At 35.3% G+C, this 18,442-nt stretch overlaps 1 protein-coding gene and 1 long non-coding RNA gene across 2 annotated transcripts in view; one reads left to right on the forward strand and one right to left on the reverse strand.

Moving 5' to 3' along the window:
• RSBN1L (round spermatid basic protein 1 like) overlaps positions 1 to 18,442 on the forward strand; it is a 69,363-nt gene that overhangs the window by 36,163 nt on the left and 14,758 nt on the right. The window contains exons 2-3 of the mRNA XM_045089713.1: positions 1,809 to 1,925; positions 10,581 to 11,221. Coding sequence (XP_044945648.1) covers positions 1,809 to 1,925; positions 10,581 to 11,221 — 758 coding nt within the window. The remainder of the gene's footprint in view (positions 1 to 1,808; positions 1,926 to 10,580; positions 11,222 to 18,442) is intronic.
• Positions 1 to 18,442, reverse strand: part of LOC123394873 — a 30,191-nt gene that overhangs the window by 2,920 nt on the left and 8,829 nt on the right. The window contains exon 2 of the long non-coding RNA XR_006609604.1: positions 6,153 to 6,281. This is a non-coding gene — a long non-coding RNA (uncharacterized LOC123394873). The remainder of the gene's footprint in view (positions 1 to 6,152; positions 6,282 to 18,442) is intronic.

Here is an 18,442-nt window from a genome sequence, read left to right on the forward strand (position 1 = left end):
GCTTAATCTATTTCTAGAATTTAAGTTATATATGAACAGACTTCCTGTTTATTCACTTCTATATCCCGAACCCTTTGCTTATACTTAGCAATGCATATTTGTTAAATCAGTCTGTCCCTGTTTTCGTTTGCTCTGCCATCAACTATCCTTTCTTCTGCATTGAGTATTACCACTTTTAAAAAAGCACTTTGTCAGTTTGGTAGGTAAAGTATCTTATTTGAATTTGTATTTTTTTATTATTAATGAGTATAAGTTTTAAAATGTTTATTAAGTAATGACTTAATTTTTTGAGAATTATCTGTTTAAGTAGTGTAAACCTGATTTGTTCAGTATGGTAGCCACTAGTGTCATGTGACTCTTGAACACTTTGAATTGAGATGTGCTGTTAAAGTATATACTGGATTTTGAAGTCTTATTGTGAAAAACAATGTAAAATGTCTCATTAATAATTTGTTAATGTTGGCTTTATTTTGAAATGACAATTATTAGATCTGTTGGTTAAATAAAATTTATTATTAGTCTTAATGTCACCTGTTTGGTTTTGTTTCCAATGCGACTCCTAGAAAATTCAAATTCACATATCTGATAAACATTATATTTCTACTGGGCAATACTGATCTAGATGGTAATCTAATATGAGGTGATATAGGACTTGAATTTGGGTAGTATTTATAGAAAGGAAAGTAAGGGGGCACCTGGGTGGCTCAGTGGGTTAAAGCCTCTGCCTTTGGTTCAGGTCATGGTCCCAGGGTCCTGGGATAGAGCCCTGCATCAGCCTCTCTGCTCTGCAGGGAGCCTGCTTCCTCTTCTCTCTCTGTCTGACTCTCTGTCAAATAAATAAATAAAACTTAAAAAAAAAAAAAGAAAGTAAGGAAGGATTTTAAGAAATTCGGCAGTATGCATATATACTATATAATCTGTCACATTACAAGATATTTTATACTTTTTATGTGTTTCAGTTATGACTTTGTAATCAATTTTAAGCTTTTTTTTTTTTGAGGGCAAAGGCTACATTACTATTTTGAAATTCTCTACATCTTCTGTTTTGCTGTGTACATAGTAGCTTGATGAACAAGAATTGGATATGAAATAATCTTATAAGCTCAAATTTAAATTTTTAGAATGCAAATCAGTGATTCCTAGAGTTCTTAAGCCTTTTATTTTACTGTATTTATTTATTTATTTAAAAATTTTTTTTCAGTGTTCCAAGATTCATTGTTTATGTACCACACTCAGTGTGCTATCACCAGCTAGCCAGATCAGTCATATCCTTTTTAAAAGGAGTAAGGATAAGGGAACTAACATCTAGTCTTACGTTTACCAGGCTCTGGGTAGTCATTTTATATATTTTTTCATTTAATCCTAATGGTAACCTGTGAGAAAGATAATGACTACCATTTTATAGGTTAAGACACTGCCACTGAGTAATTTTTCCACTGTTAGGATATTAATCCAAATAATGGCCAGTTTCAAAGCTAGCATTTTATCCATTGTAGTTTACTGTCTGGATTGAAGTTAGTTATTTTACGTGACCTGAAGTTAGTTTAATATTGTGGTTGACAAGAATTAAAGAATAATCTCAAGAATGAAATGTATAATGATCAATTTTGATAGTTTATGATGTATATATGTTTTATGTTAATACATGACAGGAAATTTGGAAATCTTTTCCCAGACCTGAGAGGTAGAACAAAAGGCATGTTTGTTTTAAATTTTGATTTTTCATGGTGTATTCTAGAAATTGCACTGTAGTTCTTGGGGAAAAATTATAAAGTGGTTTTAAATATTTTCTTTGTTTTGTCTTTCAGATAAAATCAAAGACAAAATTAAAGAGCGAGATAAGGAAAAAGAGAGAGAGAAGAAAAAGCATAAAGTAATGAATGAGATTAAGAAAGAAAATGGAGAAGTAAAAATTTTGCTGAAAAGTAAGTTTATATTCAGTGATTTTAGTTGTACTATATTATATTCCTCAGTTTACTTACTGGCTTAGTGATTCAAATAAGAAATGTTTGTCACTGAATTTTGCTGACAGTAAACTTTAATTGTAAGAATATGGAAAGATCTGTAATAGGGGGGCGTTCTAATCTGTGTAATAATGTCTTTAGTATATTTAATTAGTGAGTTATGAAAAAGCAGAAAAGTTAGGCTTTTAGGTTCCTTTAATATAGGTCATCTAATTCTGTGTTTGCCTTACTAGTCTTTATCCATATTTAGATCTAAAAAGGCTAAAACAGTTTTAATATGGTAGGAATGATAGAAGAAGTGAGCTTAAAAATGCTTGACTGTAATCACCATACCATAGTCTGGTATCAGAGGGAACGTTTTACTCTGAGCTGAATTAGAAGGTACACTGTTTTACTGTGAGTTTTTTGCAGGCTTAAAGAACACCCTCTTTTTGTTTGCTGTTTTTTCTCTGTTGTTACATTTGTTTTCAGTTGCTGTTTATGCATGGTGGGGGGTGGCTGGATTATAATACAAATCCTACCAATAAATCTGAACTTTTTCAGGGAATATGTATGGGAGAAATACAAGTAAGGACAGTTATAAATTCACTCTGGTAACAGAAGAGTCAGTGGCACTTTGGTTGCTAGACAGCTAACAAATTCATTATCTGACCCTATTAAGTTGAGAATTTGTAGATCAGAACACAGTGACTTTGATTAATTTGACACTGAATTTATGTGTTAATAAACCATTATCTCTACATTAAGAAGAAAAGGCTGCAGTATCATATGTGTAATGAAATAACTGGTTAAAATTTATGTTATTTAAGAAACAATACTAGATTCTGTATTTTCATTTCATTCTTTGTCTTGTTTCTTGGTCACACTTTATTTAAGCTCTGTTTTCTACTTGTCAGAACTTTATACTTTATAAAATTCTTTTGACCTTGGAAGAAGTAGTCAGAGCTTAAGATGATGACTTAGTTAGGTGCATGGTCCTTTTATTCTATTTCTTTTGACAATGTGTTTTTGTTATATTCTCTAATGAGATCGTAAGACTTTGAGGCAGGAATCAAATCTAACCACCCTAGTGTTGTACAGCAGCTAATTCATGCTTGAAGTGTTTACTTAACTTTACCCTGTTGGTTTAGTCAAATAGTCATTTTTTACTGGTTTAGTCAGATAGCTATTTTCTTTTTTTTTTTTTTTTTTTTTTTTTTTTTTTTTTTTTTTTTTTTTTTTTTTTTTTTTAAAGATTTTATTTATTTATTTGACAGAGAGAGATTACAAGTAGGCAGAGAGAGAGAGGAGGAAGCAGGCTCCCTGCTGAGCAGAGAGCCCGATGCGGGACTCGATCCCAGGACCCTGAGATCATGACCTGAGCCGAAGGCAGCGGCTTAACCCACTGAGCCACCCAGGCGCCCAGATAGCTATTTTCTTATCCAGTGGAATGTACAGTGATGAACATTCTTGTCGCTTGGTTGAATGTTGGATTCCTTACATACCATTTATGTGAAATATGTGAATCTAGAGATTACATATACAAATAAAATTTTAAATAGCCTCAGAAAATGGAGATTTTTTTTTTAGTAATAGCAATAGTAACCTTGACTTCTAAGTAGTTGAAGAATGTAGGAGATACTTTGAGCTAAACGGAAAACCCAGTGATGATAAAGGGAGGAAAATGAGGTAGTTTTGGAAATGAATTAGTGACCTCTAAGATGACCAGGGGAAGATGAATTTACTGTAAAACAGAGATAAATAATAATTTAATTACTGCTTTACAGCATTGTGAAGATTAAAAGAGGTGTAAAGTATGGTGGAAGTTCCAAGTAATGTGTTTGGTCCACAGATAATTCAATAAGTGGCTATGAATTTTTTTTTTGTAAACATGTATGAAAGATTAACTCCTGTGATTGCAAACAGCACAAAATTATCTCCTACCTGGGTAAGATAAAAATAATTAAATTAATAAAACATGTTTCGTTTGGAAAATAGTGCCTGTCCCATTGTAAGCAGCCAGTAAGTGTTAGCTATTATTATTATCCAGTAAAAACAATTAGCTCTGCTAGTTTATGAACAGGGAAGGGCCTTCTTTATTATTGGTCTCGTGCAACAATAACAGAATCAATATGGTAGGGGTGGTGTGCGGTTACTACTATGTCCCCCTTTTTCCTTCATGACTTTCAACCCTTATTTTGTCTTTATAATTTTCTCCTTCTGTGATAATGCTAATGTTGCAAGCTGTGGCTACTCGGGCATTGATTGTTTGATGACAGCACTTGAGCATCTAAAATAGATGCTAATTCTTACTTTACACCAGTCTCATTTCCTTCAGGTTTTCATCAAAAACTGCATCAAACTGAGTATGACTAGAGAAACGTACATAATTATATACATGCCAAAAAGGTTATTTATTTATCTGAGAGAGAGTCAGAGAGAGCACAGAGGGAGAGGGAGAAGCAGACCCCTATTGAGCAAGGAGTCCAATTCGGGGCTGGATCGCAGGGCCCTGGGATCATGACTTGAGCTAAAGGCAGCTGCTTAACTGACTAGCCACTTAGTCTCCCCAGAAAGTTTTTATTAATGCAGAAATCCTATAAATGTTTTTCACTGATGAAATAGGATTACTTGCTTTATGAGAAATAGTCTAAAGGAACAAATGAATTTAACACATAAGCTTATTCAGCTCATCCTTTTATAGTTAATGTCTGCCAACTACTTTTTCTGAGCATACTTATATCCTCTAGCCATTTTTATGTTGTGAAAAGTGATAAGAACAGAAATGTTATGATTATAGTATTTTTTTTTTAAAGATTTTATTTATTTGTCAGGGATAGAGGGAGAGAGAGCGATAGAGCACAGGCAGACAGAGAGGCAGGCAGAGGGAGAAGCAGGCTCCCTGCCGAGCAAGGAGCCCGATGTGGGACTTGATCCCAGGATGTTGGGATCATGACCTGAGCCGAAGGCAGCCGCTTAACCAACTGAGCCACCCAGGCGTCCCAGCTTATAGTATTTTTGAGGGTAAGTTTTATCATTATAGTATATCACAGAAGCTTGCTGGTGAGCAGCAGGCATGAGGGTTGGAAGAAGCCAATATCCAAGATTATTGGTAGTATACCAAAGGTCACAGGTAGGTAATTCTTGTTAGGAAGAGTGAAAATAATTGCTGTGCAAAAAAAAGCAAAGTCATTCCCGAAAGACCAGAGGTTGAAAATAGCTAAGCTAATTACTCCTTTTTTTTCTATGTATGATAATGGAGTTATATATAAATATTAGTTCTTATATTAGATATGAAATCAGAACCAGTTTTTCTGGACAGCCTTTATTTTTTCTATTAACACTAAATGTATACTAAGGCTGGTGGTGGAAATAAATGCCAGTAAATTTGTGATTTTATTTTAAACTTTTTTTTTTGTATAATTAGCCATTAACAACATATACTATTTTTGTTTCTGTTTCTGTGTGTGTGAAAAAGAGGGGCTTTTTTTCTCTAGCTATGTGTGTGCACCTTTCTCTGTAGCTGAATCTCTCTTTGCCTTGCTTTGTATTTATGTGTCTGTGGTGCTGTGTGTATGTGTATGTGTATTTGTGTGGGGTGCACTGTGTGCATAGATCCATGGATCTGTGGAGGAAGGATCCCCTATCAACCTTATACCTTTAGGGTCCAAAGTACTAAGAACCCATCTTTCTTTTATGGGTGGTTATTAGGATCCTTTTAATAAGATATGCTCTGATTTGAAGAATTACAAGATATAGAGAAAGGTGTACTTTAAATACTTTTTAGGGTCACCTGGGTGTCTCAGTTGTTAAGCATCTGCCTTCATTCAGCTCAGGTCATAATCCTAGGGTCCTGGGATCAACTCCCTGCATCTATCTCCCTGCTCAGCGGGAAGCCTGCTTCTCCCACTCCTTCTCCTTGCGTTCCCTGTTTCGCTCTCTCTCTCTCTCTGTCAAATGAATAAATAAAATCTTAAAAAAAAAAACTTTTTAGTGGAAGAGAAGAACATTGATACTCAAAATTATCTAATTTCCTTAAATTATTTCATTTTTGTTTCTCCTTAAAGTATTTTAAAATTTTGTCACTATATAACTACTGCATTTCATATGTCATTCTAAGACAGGAAATGAATGACAGATTATATAAAACTTTAAAAATCTGTAGTGAATGCTAGACAGTTTGGTTTAAAGGTAAAGAGTATATTTTACCTGTGTCCATCAGAGGTCCTGGAGACTACCTATAGGTTTGGTGATTCACTAAGACGATTCATAGGACTGCATATAGATGAGATGTCCTCATGGCTATGAATTACTGTAGTGGAGGATATAAAGTAAAATCTGTAGAGAGAAAAGGCACACGGGGGGATGTCTGGAGGGAACCAGGCACAAGCTTCCAAAAGTACTGTCCGAGCGGAATCACACAAGATACACTTAATTTTTCGAGTACTGAATTGTGCCAACACATGTGAAATGTTGTCTGCCAGGAAGTTCATTAGAGACTTGATACCCAAGATTTCTATTGGAGGTTGATTACACAGGCATCTTCTGTCCAGCATGTATAAAAATTCCAGGCTCTCAGAAGGAAGATATGTTCAATATAATACATATTGCTTACACAAAAAGTTTAGGTATAGTGAGCCACTCTTAACAGGGAATTGTGGGAACATTCCCAAAGAACAAGTTTCTCAGATGCCAGCCAGGGGCCAACCTTGCAAGCAGGCCTTTCTAAGATTAGCAGTCTCAGGCATGTTACTTTAACTTTCTTCTGCATCTTGTGCTTAGTTTAGTATTTAATTACAGAGTAGCTTGTCTTGGGAATTTAATTCCTTAAGGCTCAAAATGAGACTCTCTTAACTGATTTTTTGCTATTTTGCATTTTTTCATCTGACTATTTAATACTATTGCTATTTTCATCCCTCTCCTGTTGTACCTATTTCATTTCAAAGTAACATATATCCTTATGACTGGATGTTTTCTATTTTACTTTTTAAACATGTGTTAGGCATAAAAGGAATAGGATGTTGAGCTTATATTCTCATTCAAATGAAATTGTTTATTTTGGCAGTCCGCTTAATGCGTAATTTTATATGGGTTTTTTTTTTTCATTTTAAGGTTTTATTTATTTATTTGACAGAGAGACAGAACGAGAGAGCATAAGTAGGCAGAAGGGCAGGCAGAGGGAGTGGGAGAAGCAGGCTCTCCACTGAGCAGGGAGCCCAATATGGGGCTCCATCCCAGGACCCTGGGATCGTGACCTGAGCCGAAGGCAGTCGCTTAACTGACTAAGCCACCGAGGCGTCCCATTTTACATGTATTTTCAATTTAGTTATTATATTTAGGCCTTTTAACCTTTAAGTTCTGTTTTTTTAATTCATTGCTGTCTTTTTTCCTTGACACATTTAGATTTTGTTTACATATAAAACGTCTTGTCTTTTATTCTGATTACCTCCCTATTTTAATTTTTTTATTACTGATTTTGTTCTTAAGATATTAACCTGAATCTAATGTTTTGATAGTTCATCCTAGGTAGCAAGTATGAATTTGTTAATATATTTACTTACTTCAGGGGCACGTGGGTGGCTCAGTGGGTTAAGCCTCTGCCTTCAGTTTGGGTCATGATCTTGGGGTCCTAGATCAAGCCCCGCATCAGGCTCTCTTTTTGGCAGGGAGCCTGCTTTCCCCTCTCTCTCTGCCTGCCTCTCTGCCTACTTGTAATCCCTCTCGCTCCGTCAAATCTAAGTAGACTCTTCAGAGAATTTTGTGACTTTACAAATATGTCTAATCAATAAAGTTGAAAGGTTTTAGTTTTGCTTTTCATGATTATACCAGGTTAGTCTTCATGGCATATTTGTGAATTTTTAGAAAGTGATGATTTACTGTTCACATTAAACTTCCCCCTTTTAGAATTGCCGTCAAGTTGAGAGAATTTTATTTATTTACTTATTTATTAAATATTTTATTTATTTATATGACAAACAGAGATCACAAGTAGGCAAAGAGGCAGGCAGAGAGAGAGGGAGGAAGCAGGCTCCCTGCTAAGCAGAGAGCCAGATGGGAGGCTTGATCCCAGGACCTTGAGACCAGAGCTGAAGGCAGAGAGGCTTTACCCCACTGAGCCACCCAGGCGCCCTGAGAATTTTTTTGTTTTTTAGTATTTATTTATTAAAGAGAGAGTGTGTGTGTGCACACAAGCTTGAGCTTGGAGCCTGTTGCAGTGCTTGATCTCACCACCCTGATACCACAACCTGAGCTGAAACTAAGAGTCTGATATTCGACAGCTGGAGCCATCCAGGTGTCCCAGCTTGAGAGCATTTTTATGTTTATTGTTTCCAAGATTAGGATTTAGTGGCATTTATATTGTGGAAAGCTTTGACTGAAAGGGAGACAAGGAAAAATTCCATAAACCTCAGTTAGCTTGTTGGTGAGAGAAATCTTCTCATTCATGGATTCATTAAATATTTATCTGTAACGATGTATTAAATGCCGTGATGATTACTGTGACGGGGGAAAAGTATCACTTCACTCTGAATTCCTATAAAAATTACTTGTTTCACTCATACAGTATGTGCAAGGACATCTGATACAGAGGTATCCTCTGAGTGAAAAAAAAATGACTTTATATGAATTTAGAATAAAGTGATTCCAGTTCCTACTAGAGAATTGAGGGAAAGAAAAATGAAGGAAGTGATACGAGTTATTTCTAAGGAATGGGTAAGAAAGAGTTCTTGACAAGGGTATTTTAGGGAGAGGAAATGCCTTTGCAAGTAGTAGAGAGATAAGGCAGGAAGGACTAAGTGTTTTATAAGAAAATGTAAGTAGTGCAGATTGAGCAGTGAATGAAGTGCTTGAGAGTATTGTCTTGGGATTCCATCCTGGGGTGGTTATATTTTATGTGCTAAGTATAGAGAACCCTTGAAAGAAGTTTACTCAGTGGATGAGTATGATCAAAGAATATATAAAATTTATAGGAAGATTGATAAGGCTTCAGCATTCAGGATGCTGGTCATGAAGCTGTTAGACCAAAACGTAGTAAGGAAGTTAAAAAGTCAAGGATGAACTGGATTATTGTTAAACCTTGGAGAGATCAGGAAGAGTGACTGAAAGAATATCACTGGATTTGACATTTGAACGTTCTGGGAAAGTAAATTTGAGTAGACTGGATGCAGACCTAGAATTTAAGGGATAAGAGTGATAAAGTAATAAACGGAAGGCACTTGAAATAGATGGTTCTTTATGAAAAGTTTTGTCATAAGAGGAGAGGGAACTATTTTTGTAAGGGCTTTTGGATTTGGTGGGAAGGACTTACTTTGAACAGTAGGCAGGACATCTCACTCACTGGAGACATGAATAAAAGACATGTGAATATAGAAAAATTTAGTTAAGGAGATTGAGAAGATTTAATTCATAACAGGGTTGTCTATAAAAGTGAAATAACAGGTAGAAACACTGAATGCCTTCTTTTCTTAAGTCTTACCTTATTGGCTTTCTCATATTATCTTAGGAAGCATAATATTTTCTTGTGAAGATGTTTACTTTCTCCTTTTTTCTTACCGTACAGAAATATATCATGATAATGTTACATGTTTATATGTAGCTGTATAGACTCCATGGATGATTCTTTTATTTTTTGGAATTCTAAATTTCTGGGTACTTGACTTCAGTTACAGAAGCTTATTAATATATAAGCTTATGGGCGCCTGGGTGGCTCAGTTGGTTAAGCAACTGTCTTCGGCTCAGGTCATGATCCTGGAGTCCTGGGATCAAGTCCCACATTAGGCTCCCTGCTCGGCGGGGAGTGTGCTTCTCTCTCTGACCTCTCCCCTCTCATGCTCTCTCTCTCATTCTCTGTCTCAAATAAATAAATAAAATCTTTTAAAAAAAGAAAAAATATATATGCTTATAATGCCCCAAATCTTTTACTTTTATATTTATCTCTTTACTAGTACATGGTATAATTTATGCCTAGGACATGAGAAATTGTTGTAATTCTGTCATCTTCTTTATGGTGCCTTACTGGGTTTTCATCAGGAGCTGTGCAGACTCCAGTGGACCTCTACAATAGCCCATTTTAGATGTGAGAGTAATTTACTGAGGAAATACAGTAAAAAGCCAAGGAATTGCTGCATTTGTTGCTTTTCTACTATGCAAGTCGCTTTCTCCCTTTATGGTTTACAAGTCTTGACACATATAATTTTGAAGAACTTAGATGAGTAAAAATGATGCTATATATCAGTGGGAAACATCTGGAGGTTGTTATCCATATTGACCTCTGTTTACCTTCCCATTTTTTATTTTCTGCATTTAAATGTGAAGATAATGCTTTCTAAAACTTCCATTTATTACTTTAGTAAACAGTGACTGAGAATCTGCTACATGTCAGAATGGTACTGCACACTATAGGTATAAGTTTGTCCTAGGCCTTCATGTTCGTTTGTGTGTGTGTGTGTGTGTGTGTGTGTGTGTGTGTGTGTAGAAAGAGGGAGAGAGACTAAATTATGATTATCAGTACTTTGTAAAACAAGTCCTAAATATAAACCGAAATCTGAGTAAACTGCTTATGTATTGTAAGACAGTTCCTTAAGCATGATTTTTTAAGTAACTAAAATACAGAGACTTTAAAGAAATTTTTTCCAGCAGGTGGGAAGGAGAAACCAAAAACAAATGCCGACGACTTACAAATTAAAAAAGTAAAGAAGAAAAAGAAAAAGAAACATAAAGAGAATGAAAAGCGGAAGCGTCCAAAAATGTATAGCAAATCTATTCAAACCATCTGCTCAGGATTGCTATCTGATGTTGAAGATCAAGAAGCCAAAGGCATCCTAAATGATAATATAAAGGATTACAGTGGAAAGAGTTTGGATAGCAAGAATTATGAGTCCAAAATTCCTGAGAATAGTGAGTTTCCATTTGTCTCATTAAAGGAGCCACGGGTTCAGAATAACCTCAAAAGGTTGGACACTTTGGAGTTCAAGCAGCTCATTCATATTGAGCACCAGCCTAATGGAGGTGCAAGCGTTATCCATGCCTACAGTAATGAACTCTCCCACCTGTCTCCTGTGGAGATGAAGAGGTTTGCAGAAGAGTTTGTGGATCTAGTGTTCAGTGAAAATGAAAACTCTGCAGCTTTCTATGTAATGGGTATTGTTCATGGGGCAGCTACTTACTTACCTGACTTTTTAGACTACTTTTCATTTAATTTTCCCAATTCGCCAGTGAAAATGGAGATATTAGGAAAGAAAGATATAGAAACGACGACTATGTCCAATTTTCATGCTCAGGTAAGAGGTTTTTAGTTTTGTTTTGTTTAAAGCTTACATGTTTAAGACAAGTTTCAGTTTTTTATTTTGCTACAGGTTTGAAATAAAAAGGTAAGGATGTAATGACAACTCTTGTGATTATTAAGAATAAATTACCTTCTTGATGTGATCATAAGAGTTTAAATTTCAGAGTCTGCTTAATCTTTTTTTCTTAAAGATAATTAATGAAATAAGATTCTGCTGTCCTTTCTTGCAAATACTTATTTTGGAAATAGAAGGAGTGAGATGAATTTAGCCATATATTTTCCACATAAGCAGTTCTCTTACCCAAAAATCGCCTAAAGTTGTCTTCTTGCTGTATGTCTTAAAATTGCTTAACACTGGATGTGTCAGATAGTGGGTGCTGAGTAAATGTTAGCTGTTAAATATATTGTGGTACAAAGGAATCCGTTAATTCTATATTTATGTGAGGAGATTAGCGTAGCAGTGCATTTATTGAGCTAACTTCCTTTTCCTACCCTTCTCTTTGGCGTAGAATGTATATTATTTTAGGAAGCAGAGGCAGAATCAAGTTGGTTGGCTCTTGAAAGCGAATGTGGACTCATCTAAAAGGCCATTGCCATTTGTTACCGCTCTCAGATCAGGGACGGCTTAGGCCAGGAGATCAGCCAGTTTTCATATTTATGGGTGCTAAAGTTCCCAGTTTCCTAAGTAATAATCGGCATCATTCTAGTTTGGAAGGAGGGAAAAAAGTAAAGAAGTCTCAAAGAGGTCTTAGTGATCATCTGTCCTAACCTTTCTCACTTTACAGATAAGCAAACAAACATAGATAGAAGTAACTATTTTAAGGTTGGCAGCAGTACCAGGAGTAGAACACAATATCCTTAATCTTCATCCGGAACTGTTTTACTTACTCTGAGTACATTTCTTTTTTTGATATATGTTTAAGTTATAGTCTCCATCTTAAATGATAGTCTGGATATCCAGTCACATGCACACATACTTACTTTTATTTCTGATTTCTTGAGTCATTCCCAGGAAAAGTCCTATCTCTTAATCTAATTTGTGGTATCCCTCCAGAGACTGATTTTTTTTTTTTTTTAGGATTTTATTTATTTACTTGACAGAGATCACAAGCAGGCAGAGAGGCAGGCAGGCAGAGAGAGAGGAGGGGAAGCAGGCTCCCCACTGAGCAGAGAGCCCGATGCGGGTTCCATCCCAGGACCCTAGGATCATGACCTGAGCCAAAGGCAGAGGCTTTAACCCACTAAGCCACCCAGAGACTGATTTTTTAAAAATCATTTATAGCGTTTTTTTATTTGGGAAAATGCTTTGTGAATTATAGGGATTAACTTATAAACATAGGTTTAGAGACAGATCAGTTTATAACTTGAGGCTTTTCTTTTCCTGTGAGAACCTTTCTTTCAAATTTGATTTGTAGTAATACTGTATAGTCATTGTAGTGTGACTGGGTTAGTGTGGGTAACTTGATGAGCTCTGATACGGGCTGGATGGAAAGAGAAGGGAGCTTGTCCTTGTCTTGCCATTTACTAGCTGTGATACCACACAGCTACTTAAGCTCTTAAGTCTGAGTTTCCTCACCTACAAAATAAAGATAATATTACTCAATTCACAGGGCTATTCGTTAGAAATATTTCCTAGAATATTAACAGGCTATACAAAGAGTGTTGTTATATTGACTTAGTATAGTATTATGACTTCCCATTTTGTTGAATAGGTGATGGCTAGCTTCTGAATGAGGATTTTTAGTGTGTTAATTTAGGGTAGGGAGTTAAGCAAATACTGAAGATCAAAAATTAGCACAAATAAATTATATACAGATAAGGAGTTGACTAAATTATAATATATGGACATAGTGGGAGATTACTGAGCCATAAAAGGAATGAAATACGGGTACATGCTGATGCATATGGTGTGGATGAGCCCTCAAAATATGTTGAGTGAAAAACTAGATGTAAAAGCTCCCATATTGTATGATTTCATTGACATGAAATAATCAGAATAGGTAATCTATAGAAACAGACTGCAGATGGGTGGCTGCCAGGACCTGGGGGAAAGGGACCTGCAGTAAACATGGGGGGGTGCATTTATCTGTTCAATATAATGATTTCATTTCCTTTGGTTTAATACCCACAAGTGAAATTGCTGCATCATATGATAGCTTTATTTTTCATTTTCAATTAAAAATTTTTTTAAAGATAAACTTTTTGAAGCTTTTGTTAAACTGATTTTTTTTTTTTTAAGATTTTATTTATTTGACACAGAGAGAGAACAAATGCAGGGAGGAAGGGCAGAGGGCGCTGAGCAGGTTTCTTTTGGGTATGTATATAAGATTGGGATATCAGGATCAAAAAGTATGCACATGTTTAGCTTTACTAGATACTACGGGTTTTCCAAAGTTATTGTACCAATTTACATTCCCACCAGCCCTGTTCCACAGGCTATCTTGGTTAGTGTCTGTCTTTTTCATTTTAGCTATTCTGGTCCCTGTGGAGTAATATCTCATTGTGGTTTTAATTTGCATTTCTCTGATGACTAAGGAAGTCAAGCTTTTTTTTTTTTATAATTATTGTTCAATTGGATATCCTCTTTCTAAAACCAATGAGTTGAGTGTACTCAACTTTGAGTGTACTCTTTTGTACATTTTCCTATTGGCTTTTCTTTCTCATTAGTTTGTTGGACTTGTGGGTGAGAATCTTGTCAGCTATATGTATTGTAAGTATGTCCTCTGAGTGAAAAAACTCTTAAGAGTGTCTTTTGATGGTATCTAGTGGAGTAAGTATCAGTTTTGCTGTTCTTCCAGATTTTCTTGGCTCTTTATATTTCTGTATAAACTTTACAGTTAGCTTTTCTGATTCCACAGAAAAATCTGCTTAGGATATTGATTGGGATTACACTGAAGCTGTAGTTCAAATTTGTGTAGAATCGGTGTCTTTACAATATTGAATCTTCCAGTCTGTGATCATGGGATTTTTCTTCATTTGTCTTTTTTTTCCCCTCTCAATAATAAGTACTTTTTTTTTCATCCTATAGCTCTTACACATCCTTTTGAGTTTTATTCCTGGGTGTTTAAGGACTTCATTTTATTGATCACTCTTTTTGAAAACTTAGAAGCTCTGAGTACCTTTTAGAATATGACATTAACACTCATCTCGAGAAACTGAAAATGTGTCTTGTGCCTTACTTCTCTTCCAGCATCCTTCTTCCCCTTATCTATGCTATTACTGTGCATCATGCATGCATGTTAGTAGAATCACATAGTGAAGCTATGCATTTTGGTGATGGCAAATGAATTAGCCTACAAACTGCTAGGTCAATTTGTTTTCACCAAAACAGTTGGTTGACGTAATGTTAATAGAATTAATTGTGATTAGTATTCTAGGGGAGCAAGGAAAGGAGGTATCAGTCAGTATTGGAATATAGTTTCACTTAATATCAACCATAACAAAGACAAGTTATAGAAAATAAAGCCAAATTCATGTTCCAGCCTGATGATTTGGTCATGACTTCGTGTTAACAAGTTCAAGGGGTTAGAACCTGCTCTATTTGAGAAAGAGTGATTTTTACAAAGCAGAGGAAAGCAGAGCTGTAGAGAAGTTCTGAATTTTAAAATTTTGTAATCCAGTAACTACCCTTTAATTCCCCTTTCTGCCTTTTATATTCTGAAAAACCTTTGATCCAGTCAAAACCAGTCTGAAAAGCATTACTCAAAAGACCTAGAAACATGTGAGAAGAAATTATTGAATGAGTTGATAGCAAAGGATGCACATCTGACCTTGGTTGTTTTTACCTAATCTTAGTTTGGAAAATATACTTAATAGCATTAAAAAAATCTGTGTAATGAGTGTAATGAGTTAGCACTATTTTTTAGTGGATTAAACAGTATATATTTTAATGTGTCATTAATAATAATTAATGATTATATTAATTGCACAATTAACTATTATATAATGTATTATTTATATATTGAATAGCTATAGATTTTTATTTATAATAAAATTCTTAAACATTTTATTTATGATAAAAATCTATGATTTATATTAATTATATAATTAATTAATATATAGTATTTATATATAAAATAATTATATAATCAATTACATAAATAATATATCAATATAATAAATGATTATAGATTAATAATTAAGATCTATATTCCAGGGGCACCGGGGTGGCTCAGTGGGTTAAAGATCTATATTCCAAGTTTTCTTGTATTTTAATATTGTACTCTCTGCATATATTGAAGCTTGAAATGTAAATAAAGCCTCATTAATTTCAGTGTTAATGAATGCCCAAGTTTAGATCAGACCCAAAGGGGTGCCTGAGTGGCTCAGACAGTAAAGTGTCTACCTTCCACTCAGGTCATGATCCCAGGGTCCTGGGATCGAGCCCCACATCGTGCTTAGCAGGGAACTTTTTTCTCCCTCTCCCTCTACTGTTACCCCTGCTTGTGCTCTCTTACTCTCTGTCAAATAAATAAATAAAATCTTAAAAAAATAAAATAGATCAGACCCCAAGAATTAATACCACCAGCAGGGTAACTGTATATGATGACATAATTGTTACTGCAGCTATTGATAATGCATCCTGGTGATCCTGACTACTAGTGGCTTGTAGAACCCAAACTAAGTCCATCTTCATGAGATTAGTTTCTTTCCTCCTCCCTCCCTCCCTCCTTTCCTTTCTTCCATTCATCCATCCATTCTTCCTTCCCTCCCTTCCTAATTAAAATCTGTGCAATCAAAATTTAACCAAAATTCGTTTGCCCTCAGTTATGTTGAAACTAAAAGATGACAAATGATGTAGCCATTTCTATGATCTTTATAGTAATAGTGTTTATGTTTGTAATAATTACTCTGTAGTTGTCATAGAAACTCATTTTTGTACCTGTTTAGCTTTTATCCTTAAAACATTTGAGGTTTTTTGGTGGCTATGTGTGTACATATGTATACAGCAGAGTAACACACACACAGACGACACACACATGACAGTGACAAGATCAGGGCATCCTAGTCTGAATTCTTTTGGTTCTGGAATTATTTTTACTTGTATAATAATGTTTTCCATCTTCATCTTTATCCTTGTGAGTTGCCTGAAAAATTTTAAAATGATGTGAAATTATATGTTAATAGGTCATGTCATTTCTCTAATGTTGTAGCTTTGAGGTTAGTGATATAATGTCACTCAAACTGGATGATAAAAGTCTTTGAGAATAGAAACCTATACACGGATTTTTATTTTAAGTTTGTAACCTATCTATATCAATTCTTTTGCTGTAGAAAACAAAACCCTGAAAACGTAATAGCTTAAAGTGATTTCTCACAGTTCTTTGGGCTGTCTAGAGTGTTCTTATGGTCTTTGTTATCTTGTCTGGGGCTGGATGATCTCATTCACGTCTGGTGGTTGGCAGGTCAGTTGGGAGATCTTGCTGTATGTCTAGTGGTTTGGTGCAGTGTCACCTGTAGTGGTGATCACATTTCTTTCATCATGTAGTGGGTTAGCCTGGGCTCATACACGTGATGGTTGTGAGAAGAGTTCCATAGAGCAAAGAGAATGCAATCCCCAGTGACAAGCCTCTGCTTGTGCTGTGTTTGCTAATAATGTCCATTGGCTAAAGGAAGTGAAATGGCCAAACCCGCATTCAGTTCGGGATGATAGGACTGGTGCAGTCATGTTGCTGAGAAGTGAGCATACATACTTGAGAAGAATTTTTGGCCATTTGCAGCCTCCACATTTGTCCTAGTTTTACTACCAGCTCCATTTTGTTCAAATACTCATTTGATAGCAGGGAAACAAAAAAGGGAAGTAATACAGGAGTTTTGTCTGTCAAGGAATAAATGAGATTTCTTTCTTGTCAGCTCTATATTTAATCAGCATATACTCTGAGCCCTGCAGTTAGAGCTGTGAGAATATGAAAACTGGAGCAATTGTCTTCGAACCATGCTTTCCCTTCCACCAAACTCTAAATCTTGTTTTTATTTTATCCTGGTTCCAAGTTGTTTGTATCAAATAACTTAGGTCAGGGTGTTAACTCATGACTAAGTGGCTAATATTTTAATAGTAAACAATTATTAAATCTGATCTGATCTTTTAAGCTTTGCCCCTCTGCAAAATGAAGAAAGAATTAACTTTTTGCTGGGGTCATTCACTGTGCTAGGGAATAAAGATCATTTGATATGCCATCTTTGAACCATTGGCTACCTTTGCACTACATTCTTATTTTGACCATTTGTGCCTGTCACATCTTCCTTGAATGCTTATGAGCTGACCTGTACAAAATAATGCTGTGGCAGGTACAGATGCTCTGATTGAGAAAGGGGACTTTTTCCTTTATTGTACTGATTTTAAAATGAATAATAGCACTTTCGTGCCTATTTTAGTTGAAGTTATATGGATATTTTTGAAATAGAACGTTGACTAAATGTTACTGCCTGTTACATTTTGATTTGAAAGGCTAGGCCAGATGTGATGGGAGATGGCTCCCTCTTGTGGCACACTCATTTATGTTAGATTTTAGATGCCTAATAAGAATGTGAGGAGCTGAACTGTTTCTTAAAATAAGACTTTCCCTCTCTTTTTACCCCTCCGCTCAAAACACCCGGCAGAATTGAACCAATAGTCTCTTCTGCCCTCTTTCCCTCAATTTTTTTTCTGATTACTCTCCTTTTTTTGTATTCTTCAGATAGCTCACTATTATTCTGTGGAACTTTTGATGTCTTGAGAAAAGCAGATTGGAAATCAGAATACTTTGTGTAATACTGAGCCAAATAAGTTATGTTTACTCTAAGACTTCTCAGAAATGTCAGTAATAGTCAGTGTGTCTGGTGAACTTCCCAAACAGAAGAGTTTTCCAAATTTAACTGGACTATATAGAATCCTCTTTTCAGGGGCTGTGATTTCAGGAAACATATTTTGGGAAACAGCAAGTTGTTTCAAGTGAGTCATTCTTCATGGTTTTTTGAATTACTTATTATGATATTTGCTTCTTCCTTTGTTGTAGCAATTTTTATACATAAAACAGTTTTAAGTCTTACAGATTTTTGGCATTGTATTCTCGTCAAAAAAGCTATTTTACTCTTTTTGTAGCAGGCTGACCTCAGAGTCATAGGTCTTTTGTTTTAAAAATCACTTTTCAAGTAATGAATAATGAATAGGATTTTAGTTTATTTTTTAAAGATTTTATTTATTTCAGAGAGTGAGTATAAGCTTGAGTGGGGGAAG

Source organism: Mustela putorius, unplaced genomic scaffold, assembly GCF_011764305.1.
Source record: "Mustela putorius furo isolate JIRA1106 unplaced genomic scaffold, ASM1176430v1.1 tig00003845_pilon_pilon_pilon, whole genome shotgun sequence".
NCBI classification, from domain to species: domain Eukaryota; kingdom Metazoa; phylum Chordata; class Mammalia; order Carnivora; family Mustelidae; genus Mustela; species Mustela putorius.